Source organism: Enoplosus armatus, chromosome 4 (genome assembly GCF_043641665.1).
Source record: "Enoplosus armatus isolate fEnoArm2 chromosome 4, fEnoArm2.hap1, whole genome shotgun sequence".
NCBI classification, from domain to species: Eukaryota; Metazoa; Chordata; class Actinopteri; order Centrarchiformes; family Enoplosidae; genus Enoplosus; species Enoplosus armatus.
In genome coordinates this window covers 13,630,728-13,652,779 of record NC_092183.1, presented here as the reverse complement: position 1 = coordinate 13,652,779, position 22,052 = coordinate 13,630,728, and the positions used below count along the sequence as shown (strand labels likewise).

The 22,052-nt window shown below is 38.9% G+C and overlaps 3 protein-coding genes across 5 annotated transcripts; 1 reads left to right on the top strand and 2 right to left on the bottom strand.

The window, feature by feature from the left end:
* Nucleotides 1-816: 816 nt before the first annotated feature.
* trafd1 (TRAF-type zinc finger domain containing 1) lies at nt 817-8,186 on the bottom strand. 2 transcript variants are annotated; one of them, XM_070904313.1, is made up of 12 exons: nt 8,145-8,186; nt 7,428-7,475; nt 7,206-7,341; nt 6,897-6,950; nt 6,356-6,791; nt 5,321-5,611; nt 5,181-5,245; nt 3,684-3,944; nt 3,174-3,312; nt 2,716-2,926; nt 2,511-2,568; nt 817-1,885 (listed from the first exon to the last, which is right to left on the bottom strand). In XM_070904313.1, the coding sequence occupies exons 2-12, from the start codon at nt 7,460-7,462 to the stop codon at nt 1,847-1,849; spliced, it is 1,725 nt and encodes a 574-aa protein (XP_070760414.1). In that variant the 5' UTR covers nt 7,463-7,475; nt 8,145-8,186; the 3' UTR covers nt 817-1,846. The 2 variants fall into 2 exon arrangements, with proteins under 2 accessions (XP_070760414.1, XP_070760413.1); XM_070904312.1 differs by lacking the exon at nt 8,145-8,186 and adding an exon at nt 7,819-8,045.
* A 724-nt stretch (nt 8,187-8,910) lies between these two features.
* mob1a (MOB kinase activator 1A) lies at nt 8,911-15,996 on the bottom strand. Of its 2 annotated transcripts, none has more exons than XM_070904342.1 (6): nt 15,858-15,996; nt 14,859-15,025; nt 14,180-14,273; nt 12,317-12,450; nt 11,849-12,012; nt 8,911-11,036 (listed from the first exon to the last, which is right to left on the bottom strand). In XM_070904342.1, exons 1-6 carry the CDS (start codon nt 15,869-15,871, stop codon nt 10,959-10,961), a joined length of 651 nt encoding a protein of 216 aa, XP_070760443.1. In that variant the 5' UTR covers nt 15,872-15,996; the 3' UTR covers nt 8,911-10,958. The 2 variants fall into 2 exon arrangements, with proteins under 2 accessions (XP_070760443.1, XP_070760444.1); XM_070904343.1 differs by having other exon boundaries at nt 15,861-15,996.
* Nucleotides 15,997-17,326: 1,330 nt separating this feature from the next.
* Nucleotides 17,327-21,419, top strand: mthfd2 (methylenetetrahydrofolate dehydrogenase (NADP+ dependent) 2, methenyltetrahydrofolate cyclohydrolase). The gene is made up of 8 exons (XM_070904123.1): nt 17,327-17,481; nt 19,200-19,384; nt 19,495-19,617; nt 19,838-19,990; nt 20,080-20,187; nt 20,278-20,370; nt 20,482-20,607; nt 20,705-21,419. The coding sequence occupies exons 1-8, from the start codon at nt 17,402-17,404 to the stop codon at nt 20,851-20,853; spliced, it is 1,017 nt and encodes a 338-aa protein (XP_070760224.1). The 5' UTR covers nt 17,327-17,401; the 3' UTR covers nt 20,854-21,419.
* The last annotated feature ends 633 nt before the right edge of the window (nt 21,420-22,052 follow it).

Below are 22,052 nucleotides of genomic sequence, written 5' to 3'. Positions count from 1 at the left end.
AAATGCATCATCTCAATAACAATTAACATGTTGGCTATTTTTCACTACCAGAGTTTTTTTTTTAAAAAGTGGTCCTCATTTAGTCAATGAATATCAAACATGAACTGTATTTTTAGGTAGATTGTCCTTTAATTGCCAGACTGTTAAGTGTATTTACTTACAATAGGTACAATTTTCTCCAGCAGTTCTCTTCAGCTTTATCTTGTATTTTGTGTATTGCTCTTATTCACTCATTGTAATAGATTGGTCATGTGATAAATGATCATATCTATGAAGAACTGTTGTATTTCTTACCATACTCTCCATATGGTTGTTCACTAGACTGTCTTGGAAGTAAACTAAATACCATCTAATGTAGTACCGTTTGATGCAAAATCATACCTCATTCCCATATTGTGTGACATTAGCAGTAACAGAAATACAACTTTGTGATCCAAAACATTTAATGGAGCCTTTCATGTATGATTAATGGTGCACTCACTAAGATTCAGATTTCCAATCTTCTTCAAATTCAGTCATTTAAAGTTAAAGCTCGATCCTGGTGTGACTGAAAAAGTGGGTCCCTACTATGATGCGACAACAAATGCATTCAGTACATACAATAGCATGTTTTATTTATCTCCCCTCACATAGGGCACCAGATATGATAGGAAGTCAACAAAGCAGGAAACAATCGTGAAGGGGTTGTTGGAAACGTGAATTAAAAAACATATCTTTTAGCCTTACTTAGCCTAACCCTGCTACTATTCAGGGTATTAGTGAACTAGAAGTATAAAGAGATATGAAACAACACTGACAGAATACAAAGTGAAACCATTTCCTCATTAAACATTTAATAGCCACACAAGACAAAGAGCATCAAGACAGTTGTTCTTAAACAGGAATATTCAGCCATGTGCTATGAGTGTTTTATCGACCAAACAAGACACCAGGTGATTTCACTGATTATTTGCTCCTCACTAGTTGAGCTTGTTGATCAGATGTTAAATTCTCAAACGTCTGAGGCACGAGGTTGCCTATTTAATATGTATTTCTAAAGTGGACCCTATGTTACACACAAAATACTTCTTATCAATCTTAAATCCTATTTGAAAAGGAGCAGCACACAACACTTTTCACACTACTTAAAAGGAGATTGGACAGGAGACACTGCTTCAAAAGCCATCTCATCATAACACCACATATATAGTTCTATAGTTATGATTTAAAAAATCAAAATATTACTGAAGAGTATTAAAGACAAATGTTCGACAGTATAAAAAGACATTTTTTTTTCCTCGATAATACAGTTATTTTTTTTCTTGGTCAAAGATGCATAAATTTATCAAATCTGTTCCTCAAGCCCTTTTTAACAAAATAATCTATCAAAGTGCTTTAGGTTACATAAAGAAGCAGAAACCAGGAAGGAACTGGCGAACAGGGGTGAAAACAAAATGTCCTTGGCTGAAGTAACAAGGTAAAGATTAAGTTAGATAGGTCATGTGTCTGCGTTTCATGTTCTCAGTGTTCTTAATGAGCCATGACACGACTTGTACAAGAAAACTTCAAATCAAATTTCAGCGTAAATAAAATCCTTTTTATAATTTATCTGTTAAGGCTAGATGTTACGACATACGTCATACAAACGTTTAAAACAAATGAAATAAAGCAGAATATGCATGAATTAACCAAATCACTTGCTTAGACTTTAATAGTAAAATTCATCAAAATATAAACTGCAAGATACTAATACTCACACAGGCACTTATCAGATAGGTATATGTTTCATTTTCAAAAGTGTGCAAAAAGATAAATGAAAAGCAGAGTAGGAGATTTGGTTTTTCTACTTCTCCAGATGTTCCTGCTCTCACTCTTCCTGCTGCTCTTCATTCTGCTTCTTGGGCAACTGCAAATGGAAAAAATACAATTGAAAGTCTTTTTAACAGACGCAAAAATATGTTGAGTGGCCTTAAAGCTAAAATCCACCCTTAAGCAGAATTTACACTGTGACACTTATTATTCTGAGAAATCAAATATATTTACTTTAATAACAAAACATACATTTCTTCCCTATTCTATAAACCTTTATGATTCAGTATAGATACTTTCAATTTTAAAGACTGAGTCGGAACAGACACTTCTTGCTTTTGTTTGTCTTGGTCTTGCTTTGCTGTTGCTTTCAATAGACTGACTCTGACAGAAATGACTGACCTAACGTAACCACAGAGACTGTATTGCAATTGGTTATAATTTCATTTTGGTAAGGAAAATTCAGTGGAGTTCAGACAGTGCACGTCTAGGTAAACATTTTGCAGGGGCCATATACTAATATGAAACTTTTCTCAAAAATGTGGCTTCAAGGGAAAAAAAGACACCTTCATAGGTTGAATGCAGAAGTTAGTCATGTGTTTACACTTGGACAACAAACAAAAAAGGCATTGACATCATCCCTACAGACAATGCATTCATTATCCTGTCCATCATGTACAGTAACAACAGAATGCGACAGAGATAAGAAACCTGAAGTGTACCTTTGTCATTGGATTCCTTATGTTCCCTCTCCCTTCTTTATTTTCTGGTAGATGTAGTCTGGTGGACAAACACATTAAAATCAGAATATTAATAATATATTAAATATAGCAAAAATCATTATTTGATTAAGAAATTCTGAATGGGTCAAGTAGAGCTAAAGTAATTCAAATTAAATTAAAAAAATTAGTTGATCATTGATTTTACCCCTTGGCAGAACCAGACTTCTCAGTGTCACAGAAAGATGACTGAGCCCCTTCTGCTTCCCTGCCGTGCTGAGGTCTGTTTGTTACAGACGCATCACAGTTGGACGTCTTCCTTTGACTTGGTAGTCCAATGTAGCCTCTCTGCCATTCCCTTGGGTTTTGTCCTGGTAGTGTGTCTCTGTCAAATCCAAGGTCCTCTTCCAAGAAGTCACCTATGTGTGGAACAGGACACACAATATGTGTAAATACACCTCTGCACAAAAGATAATGCAATCAAATGAAACAGCCATACATACTTTGTCACATAAAATACACATAACTATAATAAACAAAGACACTACAGCATGTTTGTACTGCAAATTCTATAATCAGATTTTCTGTAGAAGTTATGCATTAATGATGCTTTCATCTAACTTTCATGTGTTTTATACTTAAACTATATGCTATATTATACATTACCTTGGAGCTTTAGTCTCCTTTGAAAATCTGGAGACATCCTGCCAAATGTGTCTTTACCGGGGCTCAGGGGTTTTTTGACAGATGTTCTTGTTAGATTATTTAGTGGATGGGCAGTCTGAGGACGCATATCACATTTGTCCTAGATATAAAAACAAAATAAAATATCACAAACATTACAAATACTTCTATTTTATTTACTTTTACATGGACACTAGACTTTTATCAATATCACTAATTATTTTCATTGAACCTTCATGAACACTTCTTCAGAAATTATGTTTACAGGCTGATTGTTCAGGTCATAATGTGGAAATCTCTTTAGAAGACATTTGAATTATGTTTATGTTTAATTGCTAATAGTACTGCCACATTTTGACAAATTTTTAAGAAATCCTACAACAGGTCAAAATAATGTTCCTTTCCTCACAGGCAATACAACAACGTACTTAACAGTCACTTGTGATATGTGAATAATTTTAGACTGGCTATCTAACTTGATTAGTGACGTACCTGATGGTGAAAGACGACAGCCTCTTCCAGAGCAACGCCACAGAATTCACATGGAATGACCACATCGCCCTCTAGAGGACTGGCTGGAGGACTGTAGGAGGCCGGTGAGACTGACCGAGGGAACGTGGGGATGTTTGAAGCGAGTGAGTCAGGCAGGCTGCGCATCAGCCCTGAAGCATTCCTGCTCATCCTGTCCTCTTTCGTTGGAGACGTGGGCTGCTTGCTGAAAGACGCAAAGGCGGAGGCAGGGCTGCACCCAGTCTGAAAGGCATACAACAGGTTAAAATTTGTGTTAAACCTGCTTAAAATCAAGTCATCGTGTCCCTACTAGATGGAGATGAGGGCCGCGTGTTCAAACAGGAAAAGGTTCTAACTGGACTGTGAACCGTCTGAAACAAAGATAAGGTTATGTAAATGTTTGAATTCCATGTGATATCTGACTGGATCAGAGCATTTTACACCGATTAGATTAGTGCATACAGAGATTTATTTCTCAACCATTTGAGAATGTAGAATACTCGGGGCAAGACTGGCAGCCAGCAGACAGGTTGCAGAAGAAAAACAGAATGCACCACGATAAAATAAGACTGGAATCAGGTTCAAATATTTCAAGTCCTGAATTCATTAGGCAGAGTGAACATGGTCTGTTAGGCTGGTTATATCTGTCAATCAGGTTCTGGTTGTATTTCTGTAGCTTTTGTCATGTTGCCATGCATGCAGATATGATGCACTGACCTGGAATTACAAACTGTCTGCCCTCCTTTCCTCCAGTGATGTGTTGTACTGTAGTACATCAGCTGGGTAGTTTTTTCCTCCAACATTATATGAATATGGACATGAATTCTCAAAGCAGAACTAGCATTAGATTATGATGTGAGTGCATCATTGATCACAGGTTCTTTAGTCCAGAAAACAAAGGTGTCTGTTGGTTACCAGGCTAAAAACGTTACCTAGATGATGGACAGAAGATATAATATAAACAACAAAGAAAAGCTAATGAATCCCCAACTATATTATGCACACTATCTCACGCTATCTCTCTCTACATACAAGCTTTCAGTTATTGGTCATCTTCAGGCATATATTGAAAAAAAGGGAATGGAAAAGTATTTAAATGTATATAAAGACAATCAAATTTCTTTAACTACTCTGGAGGATGATCAGCAGCCCACTTCCTATTACCGAAGTATCTTCTGAGCTGCCAAGAAAACCATGTTTTCTGTAAACTATGCTACTAATGAACCATGTCTTAGGCCACTTCTCAATTTATAGTGAATGTAGTGCTTTTGTCCATATCAGGATCCCGTGAGCACAGAGACCACGTTTGGTTTGTAGGAATGTTTAGATTCCCCCATGCCTTAGTTACAATTTAGCCCACAAATTTAAAAATGTTTGTCTAAATCAATATGATCCTAAGTTGAGCACATACAAAAAAAATGTCATGAGTCAACCCCATGAGCAACAATGTAACCAAAAGAATGGAATCACATCTCTAACCTGATGCAAAATGAGGTCCTCTTCAGGAAACAGCTCTTCACAAAACTCACAAGGCAGCATGGTATCTATAAAAACAATTTAAAATCATTGACAAATTGATGACAGAATAACTTGATGTTTTCTAATTAACACCAACTTACCTGTCTGATCATGGTCCTGGACTGCACTTGTGCTTGTAGTGAAGTTTGGGTAGTTGTTGTTGGGCGGAGAGAGCGGAGAGTTTACAGAGGTGTTGGATGTCTTTCCAATCTTGTGGTCCCAGATGCCGCTCCACAGGTTGCCCTCACCTCCAGCCACTGATTCTCCATCACTCTGCAGGCTGAGAGCCAACATGTAGTCCAGGCCTGATGAATCCTCATCCAGTGAGAGCTCACTATGTGGCCACGCACTACTGCTGCTGCTGCTAGTCAGAAAATCACTCTGCTCCAGCGCTGAAATAAAAAATGATTATACAGAATTATAGGTATAACAATTATAGATGCAAGCTGCCAAACAGCAACTTTGTTCCAGAGGTAAAACATTCCTCATTGCCAGTCAGACAAACCCCAAAATATGAATACATACAAATCAACGATAGCAACAAAATGCAATGTGTTATTTGGCCCTCTGTTAGGGACCACCTTAGACTTATGTTGAGCCAGCAAAATCTCTCTAAATTGATTTTGATACAACATATTTTCCAGGGGCAACTACTGCATATCCTCAGCCTGCATAAGGGAAAAGTGGACATTAACATTTACAGTCATATATTTTTGTGTGTTACAGACTCACATTTTGAGTGATTTCCAAGATGTAAAGATTTGGTGATACCATAGAAGAGTTGGAAGTTTAAAGGTACCCTGTGGTGTTTTTCATCTCTAGTAGTGCCATGAGGCACTGTTTTTACAAGTGGGTCTCCGTTTTCTTGGTATCATGCACACTTGAGAACACGGGCGACATGATACACATTCTTGCTACTGGTTTCACCCTATTCCGCTGAAGTGTAACAATGCACCCACAAAAGGCAGTAAAGAAGAAGACAGCTAGGAACAAAAGATGTACGTAAACAATGTACAAAAATTCATTTAAAATTCACTTGACAAATGTTTTATGGGTTTATGGGGAAAGTAAATGCATTCAACATGCACTTTTCCCCACAGGAAATTTAATAATCAATAGGTCAGTGATAACCTCACCGTGGCTAAAAGTATTTCTCGGGGCAGTATTCTTCCAGTCTCCTGAGCCTGGTGGTCCCCTTGAAGTGTTATAAACTCTGGGATCAAATGGCCGGGGAAAGGCCTGTTGTTCTGCTGCACTGATGTTATTATTCTTTGGGCCTCTTTCTTGGGCTCTTAGGAGGTTTCGGATGGAGTGGGCTTCAAACCATGGTCCTGGAGACTGTGATTCTACTGGACTGCGACTTGTCCGGCTGTTGTTCCTCTCTTGGGGTGGTGTAAGGCTTCCACATAAGACCGGATGCACAGCTTGTTCCCTCAACATTACATTGCACTTGCAGTGTGAGCAGGGCTCAGTGCGAGTACCGCAATAATCCTCATGTTCTTTGGACTGACTGAAAACGATCTCCAGTTCACAGTATTGGCACGGGACCAGCCGCTGAGAACATTCAGAGCTCTGAAAAGAGACAACAATTGTGAAGAAGCACAATATATATATTTATTATTTAATATTTCAAAATTAGAGTTATAAATAGGGAAGAAAAAAGTAATTTAGAAATACCTGGTGAACATCAATATGATTCTTCTCAATCTTCAAACCACACTTGCATGTAATCTGAAATGAAAGTGAACAAAAAACAGCCTTTTTACTCCTGAGAATGTAGTAAATTCACAGTTTCAATTCACAGTTTATTGGATCCTGGGTTTGGGAGAGAATAAATAATGTTCACAAATATTTATTGTAGCTGTTTTCCATTTGGTATTAGACCTGCCTTTAAAAGCAGCACACATCTATTACAAGAATTGTATGTATGCATGTATGTATATTACAAGAATGTTAAAGTCTCTGGTTTTGCTGTTTAGGTTTTACCTGTGTGTGCTCCTGCTGTTTGTGCTCCTGCAGATCTGACCTGGGCACTGGCTCCTGGCATACATCACACAGTGCAATGTTTCTTCGACAGTGGATCTCATGGGTAGTAAAATTAGCCTCTGGAATATCATGTTTGCTAAAAAGGTAAAGAAAATTATGAACACCTGTTTTCACCACTATATCAAATTGACTGATCACTTCATGCACCTTATTCATACTTACCAATTGCCACAGAACTGTGTATTTTCATCTGCCATGGCTTTTCAAAGCCTGTGGACAAAGTGTGACGTTAGTTATTAATGACACAAACAAGCTTGTCTGACCGGTCAGGAGAAGTAACACTTAACATAGCTCTGTTTTGGTGACCTTTACTACTGTTTATAACAGGCAACCATGCATTGTTTGTAACTATAGAAAGGAAAGTGTGATTAATAAGCTCAACAAGTGGTATTTGAGTATCAGGCACCTAGTTAATTGAACTAGCACCAACATCTGTTTAATGAGCTCATTTAAAAATGGCCGTATTAATAAACAGGGCTAATGGAAAGAGTGCAGGTTGCTACCACGGTTGTCAGCAAAATAAATTGGTTGACAGCTCTTTCGGTTTGCTCACCCAGTGTTTCCAGACAGGTAGCTAACGTTAGCTGACAACGATGGCCTGGATTAATAAGGAGATTTCCCGTCAACCTTAATCAACAAGCATCTTGAACCACCTCAAAAAGCTGGACAATGTTAGCCATTTTGCTTTTAGCTAGCTACGTTAAATAACTTGCTAGCAACCACCACGTAGCGTTAATTTAGCTAACTTAACTTTATATGCTCTTTGTGAAGAAGCCAGGCAGCTAACGTTAACGTAACGTCGGACTTTGGGCTCCTGCCGCCCGGTCCAAGCAATAGGACGACAGCCGTTGTGAGGTTACCGTTTGTCAATTAATTCACCTCTGAAAATTATGTTGTTAACCAAAAGGAAACCCGTAGACGACAGCTGACTAGCAGCTTGATGATGGCCTGTAAAAAAAAAAAACAGTTATTTCCTCCTTGCTCCGTCTACGGACTGACTTGTATAGAACCCCGAGTACAGCCTCTCAGGCTGTCTACGTACATCTCCCCTCCGCCTCCTTTAACATTGGCACAACCAAACCAGATCCTACCTGAATACTTTATAATATCGCCTGGTCTAGATGCACTAAATATAATAGTGATTAGAATGTTTGTGGGTCGTAGATATTCCAGAGATTATGGGTTAAAACAAACTGTAAGTCAATACTCAGGGCAAAAATACTCACATAAATTTCTGGCTCGACTTTGATTGGTTGAGTAAACACCGTGCGCTTGTAAAACATCTCGGGTGAAACCACTGCTTTAACTTTCGATCCGTTATCTGATATTGCAAACAACGCGTACTCTGAAATTGTGATAAAGGTTTCAAAAATAAATACATAATTGACCTTATGGATTCCGGCCCAGCAAGCAAGTGCTTAGACTCCGTCACTTTGTCTTTTAATTCCTGTCTACGCCGGAAGTGGGAATGTGTCCGTTGTGTAGTTTGACATCTGCATAAAACATGGTGTCTATGATATTATTTTTATGTTGCAATAGGATGCTCAAGGAATGTAAGAATCAATACTTCACTGTTGATCCATCAATCTCTACAGTACAAGTCCTTCAGACTTTCAGTATACACAAAATGAAAATCAACACAGTATTCTCCTTTCAGTGTTTATTGAGTTTTTGATCTACCAATACTGTCATATCAGACTTTTTCATTTTTGTAAGGCACAGTTTTGTTCTGATAAAACACTGATCTTATTTACAGCAAATGTTCGGGCGCAGTACATACGTCCTCGCACCTCCTCCCAGTCAAAATGACCACCCAATGATTGGACCATTATTGTAAATATATAAAACTTTTAATTCATTTCAAAGCCCTTGTTCCTTATTTGAAAAGGTAAAGTCATCCATTTATTTTACAATGTCATACGAAATGTAACTCCATGCCAGAAGTTTAAAAACAAAATTGTGAGAAAAAGCAATACATTTCAAAAATATGTGACTAGATTGAAAGAAAGGACTAGTTACGTATTCAAATAAAATCTTTAAAATAGCTCCGTCTTGCAAAATATTTATATGCCTGTAGATGATTAACTTGATGGTTGCTGGCGTGAATTTTTTTCCTAGCAACTTGAGGGTCTAAAAGTGGATAAATCGCAGTTAAAGTGAATGAAAGGTTTTTTCACATTGTTGAAAGGCTTTCAACTTCTTAATTAATCATTATAAAATGATACAAATGATAAACACACTGCTGCACCCAATCACATTGGTTGGTTCCTGGTGATGCATTAAGTTATCTGTCAGCTCTTACTTGGTTACATGATTGTCATGTCATGTTATGAATTTAGGTCCAAACATGAAGAAGGTTATGGACCAATTCCCTTGCTCAAAGTTTGCCATATATGACGAATACTAGCTGCATTAGTTAGAAGGATGGCAGTACAAACAGCCCCGCTGTTGTAGCCAGAGTTAAGCACGGGAAAGGACCATGATAACAAAGATGCACCAAGACTAACAAAGACATCTGTGGAAAAAAACTACATACATCTCAGGTCATTCATCCTTATCGCGCACAGGTACAATAGTTTCTTTCCAATCTAGGGGGAAAATATTAAGTAAAAAATAAAATAAGTACCAGCATTGAATATGCAGAGTTCTGCAATGAATCTGCACCACAGAAATGAATTAAAATTACAGTAAAACTAAAAATTCACATTAGACTATTTTTGCTGTTGACAGGATGTTTTCTACTATAAAACTCCTTTATGGGGTCATGATTATAAAAGCAAGCTTTAAGTGGCTATTAATAATAACTATCAAGCAGATTAAAAGTATCACTGTAAGCACCATATCTTGCATTTTACTATTTCAATTAAGAAAATAGCAGAAAAATGTGCAAAACACAAGATTGCATGATCAAATTGAAATAGCTATGATGCAGACGATGATGGTGCTTTTTGTGGAGCAAGAACAAAGGCATCTCATGATCGTCTGCATGTCTTCACATGCAACTGTGTCAAAGAGCATGTCAATAGGAAGCACATTAGCATACGTGGGATATCAGATACACAACCAGCTTGTGACAAGAGAGCTATATACTGTATAATGGTACATTTTTGTGCCTGCCTTCATGTTACACTGAAAATACTGTCCACCACGCAAGACCTATTTCATGTCACCACTTGTCTTGCCATCTTTCCTGTTACTGTCCACTGTACACTAATGATGGACATTTAAAAAAAGCTAAGATTGGGATATTTGGTCAGTCACTGTAATTACAAAAGCTAAAAGTTAACAAAAAAGAAAACTGCCTATCAATAACTAAAAAGTGTTTAGACAATCAAAACAGTATACATCAACTTCTGGAGGAAAAAAAGCTGGTTTTTACTTTAACTTCCAAATGTCCTTGGTCCAATATAAAATTCAGTAGGTTGCTCTTACAGAGTTGTTAACCACAGTCCTGTGAAAAAAATATTCTTACACTACACTATTTTATATGATCTAGAGCGGCAAAATGGAAAAAAAAGGCTCAAAGACAGCATAAAAGACAACAGAATGAATAAAAGGAAAAGTACAGTACAAACATTGATGAAATGAAGAAGGCACAGATTTTAAGAGTGAGTCAAGTCATAGAGGTAGCAGAGGTCACAGAGAGAGACTAAGGAGAAAAAGAAACAGTAAAAAAGATGTGTGATGAAATGTCTATCTGTCCTTGGATCCAAGCTTCTCGATCAAGTCCTGCAGTGGAGCAAGCTCTCGCCTGTCAATAAGGTTGAACTCCTACAAGAAAAAAAACATTTAATACCAGATGGGTTATTTAAGTTTGTTCATATTTGTACATTTAAACAATTTGTATGACAAGTTGTTGCTGCCCATACAAAATCTTTTGATCATTTATCACACCACACATGCCAAATCCTTCTGCCATGTCAAATTCTCTTGAGCCCCTTTTGGACATATAATCCAGAAAAATGCTGGGTTCATCTGTTTGCTCAAGTAATAGCTTTGGAAGCTTATGGAAAAGATCCATGTAGACTCTGTTCAGACATGACAGGACTGTTGCAGATAGAGCCTCAGTGCTTGCATAATAATTGGCATCTGGCAGAGACGAGACTCACAGTGTGGTATGTACAATGTATGAAACAAAAGACTATTTACTGCCACATCCTGTTATAATGTCTTGTTTTGTAGCACGGAGGGAGAGCAGTTCTTTCATTTCAGTGTTGGATCCACGTCAAGCCATTATAACTCTCTTCAGTCAAGTCTGCGGCTTCGAGACTGATCAAGGACCAGCATTTAAAGGTTCATTCCTAGTTTGACTGGTTTGCATACTATATGAACACCATACATGTGGTCGTCTTTATCTTGTTAATGCTTTTACCAGTATGACAGTTTTTATTCACACTTGAGCCATATAAAAGTTTTACAGACGTGTTACTAGTTCTTCAGCAAGCAGATTGCCAGAGCAACTTTTTTGGAAAAATGACTCTGGACTCCTTTTCAACAACATGCCAAAATAACAGTACATGTCCGAATGAGGCTTTAGATACACGGCAGTGATTAAACCCTACACTGAAGCAGGATAATCTCACCTGAACAAAGAAAATGAAGTGCTTGAAGGAGGTGTTGAGGTGGGCCTCCTCCTGCAGCTGCATCACAGAGTCAAAATGTTGGTGGTAGATGTGTGCGTAAACCCTGAACAGGCGCTTCAGGATGGTTTTAGCCACAGACATGAAGTTCTTCGGAAAGGGAACTCCTGTGGGACAGAAGGTGGTGGAAAATGCTGATGTCAAGAGAAGAGCACATGCTGTTTCAACCTCCTCTAAGCCTTTCAGCCTGCACCAGAATGAGACTAAAGTTTATCGAGATGCTGTACTTTTAGCTTATTTGGTTAATCAAAAGTATGTAAAAAAGGATGGGCAGTACCAGAAAAATGAAAAGGGCTATGAGTCCTACACAACTCTGTGAGACCAGCTCATTTATCACATGATCATTGTTTCATTCCAAATCCATGCAGAGGAAAACCTCTGACTGACAATGCCTTATTAATCAAAACTCACCAATCTTGGAGGGAAAAAGTGTCTCATCATCCAGTTGATCCTGCACCCAGGTCATCAGGTAGTCGATGTACTTGGGTGCGGAGCATTTGATAGGCTTCTTAATATTGGTTCCATCAGCCCAGTGATACTCATATCTACAGAGAAAGAACAAATTGAAATCTTGTATTATTGACTCGATTCATTAGTAACAGCGGACCTACATATGACATGCACTCATTCTGACTTTCTGTCAGGATATGAAAACATTGTTAAGTAGTAGATAAGCTAAAAAAAAGAGCAGATGGGGAAATGCAAAAGTATGCTATGATGGCAGCTATGTCAACAGGAAGTGAACCCCGGTCTCTTCCTCCTGATTAAGAGCCTGAACACAGTCTTGGCAGGAGAGAGGATAGAGGAAGTGCCAAATCTAGATTCTAACTAAATAGCTTCTACAGGGACCACATGCAAAGTTTAATTCCTGTTTTACTCGTGACATTCAGATTAACTGTTGTAGTTGGGTTCTTTTATACACGACAGATCATTTCCAACTTTAAGACAAAATAATGTTTCATCAACTAAACTATATTATGATGGGGATTTTGACCTTAAACTCAATTAAATTCAGTTCACAAGGCTTCAGTTCAGTTTATTTTGGTTCAGTCTGAATGAATCTAAGTATTACATCTGGGAGCATAATTACCTTCATTCACTCATAATTAAAAATTGACTTACTTAAACTTCCCCTTTATTTCATAAATGCGTGTAATCAGAAATTAAGTTTCTACCAGACACACATCCCAGCTCAAGTTCCTGAGGTAAAAAATGTTCATCATGGCTAAAACACTAAAACAGGTAGTGTCTCTCATAGCCCCTAAACACAGTAGCATGCAATCCCTAATTATTGTTAAATCCTGGTTCCTTCTGTTGTAAAGTAATGCTGAACTACCTGTAGCAGTGGGATAATGTGCCTTTCATAACAAATGTTTGAGTAAAATCATATTACTGTGTGTTATGAAGCCCTGTGATTGCTATTCATGTTTTGTAATGTTCTTCAAAGCGCTTGAGATTTGTGTGACACACCTCGTGTCTCTGCCAACTCATGTCAAGTTCCCTGTTTCCTAAAACTACGTAAATGCATACATTTACGTAATTTGCCTAAATGTTTTCCAAATGACATTTGGTCCATTTTTCAGCTGCTCACTGCCGGATAGTTTAAGCTACGATTATATGTTACATGTTAAAATGACATACATATGTAATTCACAAAAAGAAAGTATTCTCCCTACCATCTATTTAATCTTCTACTTTTACAAGCCTTTTAACTTAAAAGTATTTAAGCTAATTGTCATGACCTGCAGGTGAATTCTGCTCTATTTGTTATGCCACAAAACTGATGTGACATAGTAAAGTGAATCAGTGATTTGATGTCTTACATTCATATTTGGCTCAGATACATTTATACATACAGAGATACATACAGATACAGAGATGTTGTTCTCTGTCCTTTTTGTAATTGATCCAATATTGTTAAATGTTGTAAAACGATACTTTCTACTGGCTACGAAGCCTTTTTTCACTACAGACATTTTGACTTGTCATAGTAGGAAAAGCACAGGTGTAACTAATAACATTAACAATAGCTCTGTTCTATTCAAGTATCTCGATAAGCCATGACAATGTGACAGTGAGCTAACATGCACAATACCAACATCCCAAAACAAACAACAAAACAGTTAAATGGAATTTTGCTATTGTTCATTTTATTATTTACATCTATACTTTTCCTACTGGGACAAGTCAAAATATCTAATGTGAAAAGCTCTATTAGAAGCCCTGTACTCAAAAAGAAGTTACATGCATTGAAAGGACACTGTTGGCTGTTACCTTGGTCCCGCAGACATCACAGAGCAGCTGGTCTCAGTGCAGAACTCGGTGATGGTGCCGTACAGCATGTTGATCTGGTTGAAGAAATCCACCGCTGAAAGAAAGGGTTAATTTTTGGTTCTCTTCTGTGGGAATGTGTACGCTCATAACAATAATAAACTAAACAGTGTCACTTTTCTATACATACAGTGGCTTTATCTGGTCTTTTTATAGAACGCAGACCGTCTGTGACCTGCATTTTTAGAAAACATTATTTACAGCCATTAATTAATATTTTAAATAGGGAATTAAGTTGTTTTTCTCTCAATGCCTGCACATGTGTATGGCCCTTTGTAGAATTAATTATGTGAATACAACCAAACCACATTTTTGTATATCCTGTGTATATGCTGCATTTTCACCTGTCCTCATTATTTATATTATATTTTTGTAAATTGCCCTTCAAATATTTCTGCTGTTACTACTGCTCCTTACTCTGTAAACAATCTAAACTCTCTGACCAGTAATTTACCAATTTGCTTCTGTGTGTTAGTTTGACCATATTTCTCTTCTTTTACCACTTGGTGATGCAAATGTTCGACCTCTGCACAAGGATCATTTAAGTTTAGAAATGCAAAATGGTAGTTTGTGCACTGAGTGATGTTTTCTATAAATAGGTTTGTTGTATCCCTCCACTCACTGTTGACAGCTATCCACTCATTGAGGTCCTCTCCCTCTGGCAGCATGACAGCCTGCCTCAAGTTCCCACTGCCCAGTGTTGCCTCTGCGTGTTTCAGCAGCTCATACTGGTGGGAGCCCTCTGGGATGTTCTTCTTGGGCTTGAATGTCTTGGATGAGCGACTGCCACTGCAAAGAAACAAACGTGGAGCTAAGCAAATGTCTGTACTCTAGCAGGACAGTGACATTTTTAAAAGGCTCGTGTGGGAGTAGATGCTCCTCTTGGGCCTTCACATGTGAGGATCCTTCCTGTCTGGTTTGTGCAATCAGCAGCTGCAGGAAGGCATTATAGTGAACATCTATTAACTTGATACGGTCTGTAATCGCTGCCACATATCTACGCCAACTTGTTTTGGCTCGTTTTTAGTGTGACAGAGGCATGACTGTACAATCTGTGCCATGTAAATAAAGTTACGATGATTACTCACTTGGTAATACATTAGTACATCAGACAGGAAATGCGACAGTATCAGTGTCACTGTAAACAACAGTTAATTACATTGCTCGACGTTTTAGCTGCCTCCCAACGAGGTTAAGACAGCAAAGGTGTGGATGATGACTAATGTTAACATGTCTAGTCTTATCTGAATACATGAAAAGGTGATAATATAAGCTACGTTGACAAACCAACCGTGAGCTGGCGTTAATCATCAGGTTAGCCCAGTTACAACGTAACATGCGTTAGTTAGAAAGTTATACTTGGCGAGTGCTTGAAACCTATAAATAAACACAGCTCACAAATAATGTTACGACGACTGATAACCCTATGTACGAAAAGGCAGTTTAAGTTAAACCAAAACGTCTTAGGACTGCAATGCGGTTAGCTGACTTGTTTTCTGTAACGGTGTCTTATTTTGACGCCAGTTAGTTCCCTTGATGAACTTCGTAGAAGCGTAGCTAACGTTAACCGCAAGCTCCGGGCTGTAACTTAGCAAGCGGCTGTTAGCTTAACTTTACTTACAACAGGAAGCTCATCTTGGCGGGGCAGTCGTCTTGGAGCCTCGATTACAACTCCTAACTCTGGTTTAGTGAACAGATTTTTTTTACAATTAGACCCTAGGAGCCACTTGTCAGCGATGCCTGCTAACAGTTAGGCTAACGTGAACTGCACCCAGAGTGGCTCTTCCTCTATCGGCTCTCTGTTGCAGCCCGGCAGGCAGACTGTCGCCCCCTCCCGGCCGCATGTAGTTACTACAACTCCCCACATATAATGTAGGTTTGTAACTACACTTATAATTTTATGTCCGATAATATACTTAGATCAGTCCTTAGACTTTAGCTTATTGGTATAACAAATCTAATATAGGAACATTCTGACACAGAAGCCCACATTTTTCATACTGAAACCGCCTTTATCTGTATTTAACTGTATGTAAGTGCATCTGAGCCAAAATTTAGGCGTATTCATAGACTGGGAGCAACTCGTAACTGTGTTACGGAATTTGCAATAACTTGCTTACTTAATTGTTTTAGTTTATATTGTGCTCACACAGCACATATTCCTAAATAAAGTTGTGTTTAATCAAATTAATAGAAACTAGCTGACAAATATATAACCTGGGGCTGTGTATAGCCTGGTGTGTGCACTGTACAAGATTGGCATATGGCCTCTGCAGGGTACTAATACACAAGAGGTGGGGGACCAGTAGTGGCCCAAATTATTGCCCTGGGGCCCCCAAACAGGTTAATCCCTCCATGGTGAAAAGTAACTAAGGCCCTGTTTACACATGGTGTAAAGTACATTTACTCAACTGCTCTATTTAAGTCCAGTTCGGGGTACGTGTACATTACTTGAGTATTTCATTTATACTTTACTACTTAATACTTCTACTCCACTTGTTCTCAGAGGGAAATGTTGTACTTTTTACTCTACTATATTTACTAGTTACGTTGTTAATAGATTTTTAATAAAAAAAATATGGTGAGCATATAAAATCCAAAGAATTGTTATAAAGTACAATAGAATTCACAACAGTATATCTAAAGTACTTAAAATTAGCCCCCCTCGGCCAGCGAAATGCTGTTCTACATTAATATATCATTAATTATAATCCAATAACATATAGTAATGTAACTCTGACAGGGGCTATTCAGCCTGAATAATGAGTACATTTTCTTTTGATACTTCAGCTATATTTTGCTGACATTATTTCTGTACTTTTACTTACATTTTGAACACAAGACTTAATGGAGTATTTTTACAATTTATCATTACTACTTTTGCTTAAGTAAAAAATGAATACAGACAGACAGACAGACAGATAGATTTCCCTGCTGCTCTGGGGACAGTTCATTTCGTTGGAAACTTACAGTATTATCTTGGCATTAAAGGCGTGGCAGCAGATGACAGTGACGCAGGCACTGGGTATGAAGGGGGAGGGGCTTTAAGGCTTCTCTGCTGCCCCTCTTCCTCTTCCTCCTTCACAGATACTCTCTGTCAGCCCGGGTGTCGGTTGTGCGTTACGTAACGAGCCGCGGTGTCTCTTCTCCTCTCAGCCGGTCGGAATGGCAGCGGTCAGGACTCTCAGGAAACTGTGCCAACACACCCAGCATCAAGTCTGTAAACTGCACACATCCGTCTCAAGGTGAGTGTGACCACCAGCTCTGAAATCTGCTTTAATTTGGATACATTTAATATCACTTTTACGACATGTCCGGCGCTCTTCTTTCCAAAATGAGAAGATATATCTCTTCAATACATTTCGTTATTGGCCGGTCTTCTGTAATAGCGTGTGTGCATAGATAAGGTCGTGCGTTTTATTATTATTTATATTAATTATTTGAACTAAATGTCCGCAGTTGGTCACATTTTGTTGCGCCCCTAGCGTCATGCCGGTAACACTGCAACCACAGGCTGGCTGATGAAATCGGTCTGAGTGCTTGCACCCTGTGGTTTGAGGAGCCAGGTTTCAGCTGGAGACCGAGGTGCTGAGATATCTGCATATGCATAAAGGCCACTCTGTCCTGGACGACATGCGGTCATTTAAAAAAGCAGAAATTATGGTTGGTAATGCCAACGTAGAGATAGCAAATTAGCAGCACCCCGTGCAGGTATTAATTGGAAACGTGCTGAGTGCAGCATGACTGAGATACATGTTATGAACTAATGTTGCACACACGCCTCAAAAACTCAAACCTCGTGTGGCCCTTGCACATGATCTGCAGCTCCAAAGGCACAAGATGGGTAATTTGAAACCTGTGTCATGCTATTCATGAGTTATTACCATATATCACAGCATATACTACTTTAAAGCATTCGTATATCAGATACGAACAAGGGGATGTTATGTGTCTAATACATTTAATTACACATAAACTCAACAGGCTTTACATTAAATGCACACTGCAAGGAGTAACATGTACAGAAGAAAACAATAGATCAAATACAAAAAAATGCAACAATAACAAAAGAAGAAAAGCATACAAAAAGACAACTCTCCTCTGAGGAGGGTCTCACTTCACATGGGGTATTTAACATGCTTATGTGGCCATACATTTGAAAAGAGAGAGATTTTCTCCTCAGAAGACTGGCGTTGTATTTAAACTCGTATGAGGTTACAGAGCCGTTTACTCCCCTGTAATCTCGACACATTTTCTCCGGGACCTGGTTCACTGGCCCCATGGTCTCACCCCATTTTTTCCCAAAGATGTGATACTTTTCTGTATGGTTTAATTAGTTTTGGCAGAATAAAAGGGCGGTTACATCACTGTTTATGGCTCATTACCACAGCTCTCTGTTTGTTGTTATATAACGGATAACCATCTCTGCATTTTTGAAATTTGCACAAAGCATCATGAAAGGTCAACCCAATTTATATAGTCATACAGTTTTGACCATCAGACCCCTGTTTCTTCAAATTTGCATCAACTCTTTAAAATACTGTCACACCACTGTACAAGCGCTCATAAAGCATATGACTCTGTCAGGTGGAGACATACTGTGTCTAATTTTAGAGGCTGGAATTGGTGCTTGCTCAGGCTAGATGGTTGAGATTGATTACAGGTTTCTGGTGTCAAAAGCCTTGTTCAATGGCCATGAAAGAGACTGTGTTCAGTAGACTACTGGGTTTAGATTAGTACTGTAAAGATAATTCAGATGGTCAAGTTGAAAGAATATTAAATTATTAGCTTTTCTTTGTTTATATAATTTAATCAATAAAACTTATAAAGTAAGTAATTCATTAAAAAAATAATGAATAGTGAATAAAATAGTTAGTTGCAGCCCTAGATTGAGTGAAATTTCTTTGTCACAGCGTGAAAGTTATCGACTCTGACTCCAGTGTTTCTGCATGCCAACTCTCAGACAGGAGGCGGTGGTCATCTCAGGAAAGAAACTAGCACGGCAGATACGGGAGGAGGCCCGGGGTGACGTGGAGAAATGGGTTTTGGCTGGCCACAGGAGACCCCATCTAAGTGTGGTTCTGGTAGGAGACAACCCAGCCAGTCACTCCTATGTCCTGAATAAGACTCGAGCTGCAGCTGATGTCGGTAAGAAAAAACACCCACGGTCCTCATACGTTTGTGTAAACACAAGTGTTCTACAATATAACAACAAAAGAGCAAATGCTTAGTTGTTTTCACACTTCAACCTCCCACAGGAATCTCTAGTGAGACGATTCTCAAGCACTCAGACATCAGTGAGGAGGAGTTATTGGACCTGATCTACAAACTCAACGCAGACCATCGTGTGGATGGCCTCCTGGTCCAGCTGCCTTTGCCAGGTACAGAGAAACTGGAACAGTGGAATAGAAAGATTGACAATGAGTATAGTGAATCATCTACCTGTAGACTGCTTTGTGTTATTATTTTTTGTTAAAGGCAAATCACCTATACATGCTTAAATAAGTGCATTTGTGAACGTTTCTGAACTCATCTGTGTTGTTGAACCAAACGTTTGAGATGTAGTCGTCCTGACTGTAACTTGTCTTTGTCTTCTGACAGACCACATTGATGAGCGAGCAATCTGTAATGCAGTTTCCCCTACCAAGGACGTGGACGGCTTCCACGTAGTTAACGTGGGTCGCATGTGCCTGGATCAGTCCACCATGCTTCCTGCCACTCCCTGGGGAGTCTGGGAAATTATTAAACGCACAGGTAACAGGAGTGACCACTTACTTCCTCGTAGGGTTGAAATGCTGCTGAACAAACTATCTAACCTAATTCTCCGGATTTTCGTCTTCCAGGTATTCCTACTCTTGGGAAGAATGTCGTGGTTGCAGGACGCTCCAAGAATGTGGGCATGCCCATCGCCATGTTACTGCATACAGACGGCCGCCATGAGAGGCCCGGAGGTTGGTTATAGTGCATGTGGGTTTATCTGTGTGTTTAAAGATAGTGGGTTTAAATATACGGTATGAATACAAATGTTATTTCTGTTGCAGGTGATGCCACGGTCACCATTTCTCACCGTTACACTCCAAAGGAGCAACTTCGCCAACACACTCAGATCGCTGATATCATTGTGGCTGCTGCAGGTTTGTGTCACAGTTTGTTTGCCTGCATCTGACCATGACTGAACTGTTTAAATCTGATCTGATCTTTCTTTAGTAGATTGACGGTTTTCTGTGTGTTTACTGAACTCTCAGGGATTCCAAACCTCATTACCGCCGACATGATCAAAGAGGGAGCGGCAGTGATAGATGTTGGGATAAACAGAGTGCAGGACCCAGTCACTGGAAAGAGCAGACTGGTTGGAGATGTGGATTTTGAAGGTAAGTTTTGGACAGCGAACATGATCTTTTTTTCTGCAAGGATATCCTTGGTGTCTCGGGTGTCTTTAACGTCATACCTTTTCCTGTCTAAATTCAGCCGTGAGACAGAAGGCAGGCTTCATCACCCCTGTACCCGGAGGTGTGGGACCCATGACTGTGGCGATGCTTATGAAGAACACTATCAAAGCAGCTAAGAACGTTCTGCTGTATCCCCCAGAGAGGATCCGCATGGCAGCTGCATCCTAATGGGCCGAAGAAAATCTCAGCAACAGTGACACATTCCAGTCCCTCCAACACTACCACCATCTTATTTTTTACTTGGAGGAACCTGAGGAGCTCCCCTTGCACACAGACTGGAAAGATTATAGCTTCAAGATTCTCTTCCTGCTGACATCTTTAACCTTTCCCAACTTCAAGTCCAGCCATGTTTAGACTGTTACATTCACTCATGCAGCTGCGTGTTTTATGTAACAGGGTTTTTCCGTATTTATCACTTGCAATGTATTTCTGTGGTGTTTGGGAGTTTTAAGGAATCTTGAAAGATTGTTTTATTTATTATTACAGTGAACATAATATTTAAACATGAATGGAGGCAGGTTACAGTATTTAACTTGAAGCAAGTAAGCAGTTAATGCAGAGCAATTGAGGCCTGTCTGTTGTGTTTCTTTCAGTTAGTTTAGCCTTATGTACAAAGAGTGATAAGGGCTAACAACATCATCAGGAACAAGTATGTTTATAAATATACAAGCTTTAAAGATTCACAATTGCCTTTGTAAAAACTTTGAAATAAATATTACAAATATGTTCTCACAGTGATGCTTCCTGTGCTTTCTTGTCCCTTCCTTTACAGTGAAGAACGGTGTCCATGATTCTGTACACGTACTCTCTTTACAGTATCATATTCACATTAATGCACTTACTCCAAATATAACTCACTTCTCAGGCACTAGTATTATAAGTAATGGCCTCTTAGCAGCGGTATAAATAACCACCTGCTCCTATTTTCACCTTCTGATCCAACTTTCTGTATTTCGCATAACAAAGGCAACATAACCACCTCAGATCTCTGTGTTATCTCTCAACTAGATCTGAACTTGCTGGGTGTCATTTTTCTTTTAACTTCCTTCATGCCAGACATTTTTATTCTACATCAGTGCACCCTCTCTTTCAAATAATATCCTGGATCACCAACTGATTCTCTCTTTAGACCCCTATCAAAAATAATTCCCCACAATTATATCACCCCATTCCTTTCACTCACTGACCCACTTTAACGTGACATGGACGCCAGAGACTGGGACAACAATACTCGATGATTAGTGCGACCTGAATATATGATACACTCGGAACTTTTACGAGCAGACATTCACCCTGCAAACACAAAGGGTCAGATTCTCCCGCTGAGACTTTCTGTCATTTGTTGACAGACCTGGTACCCAAATCAT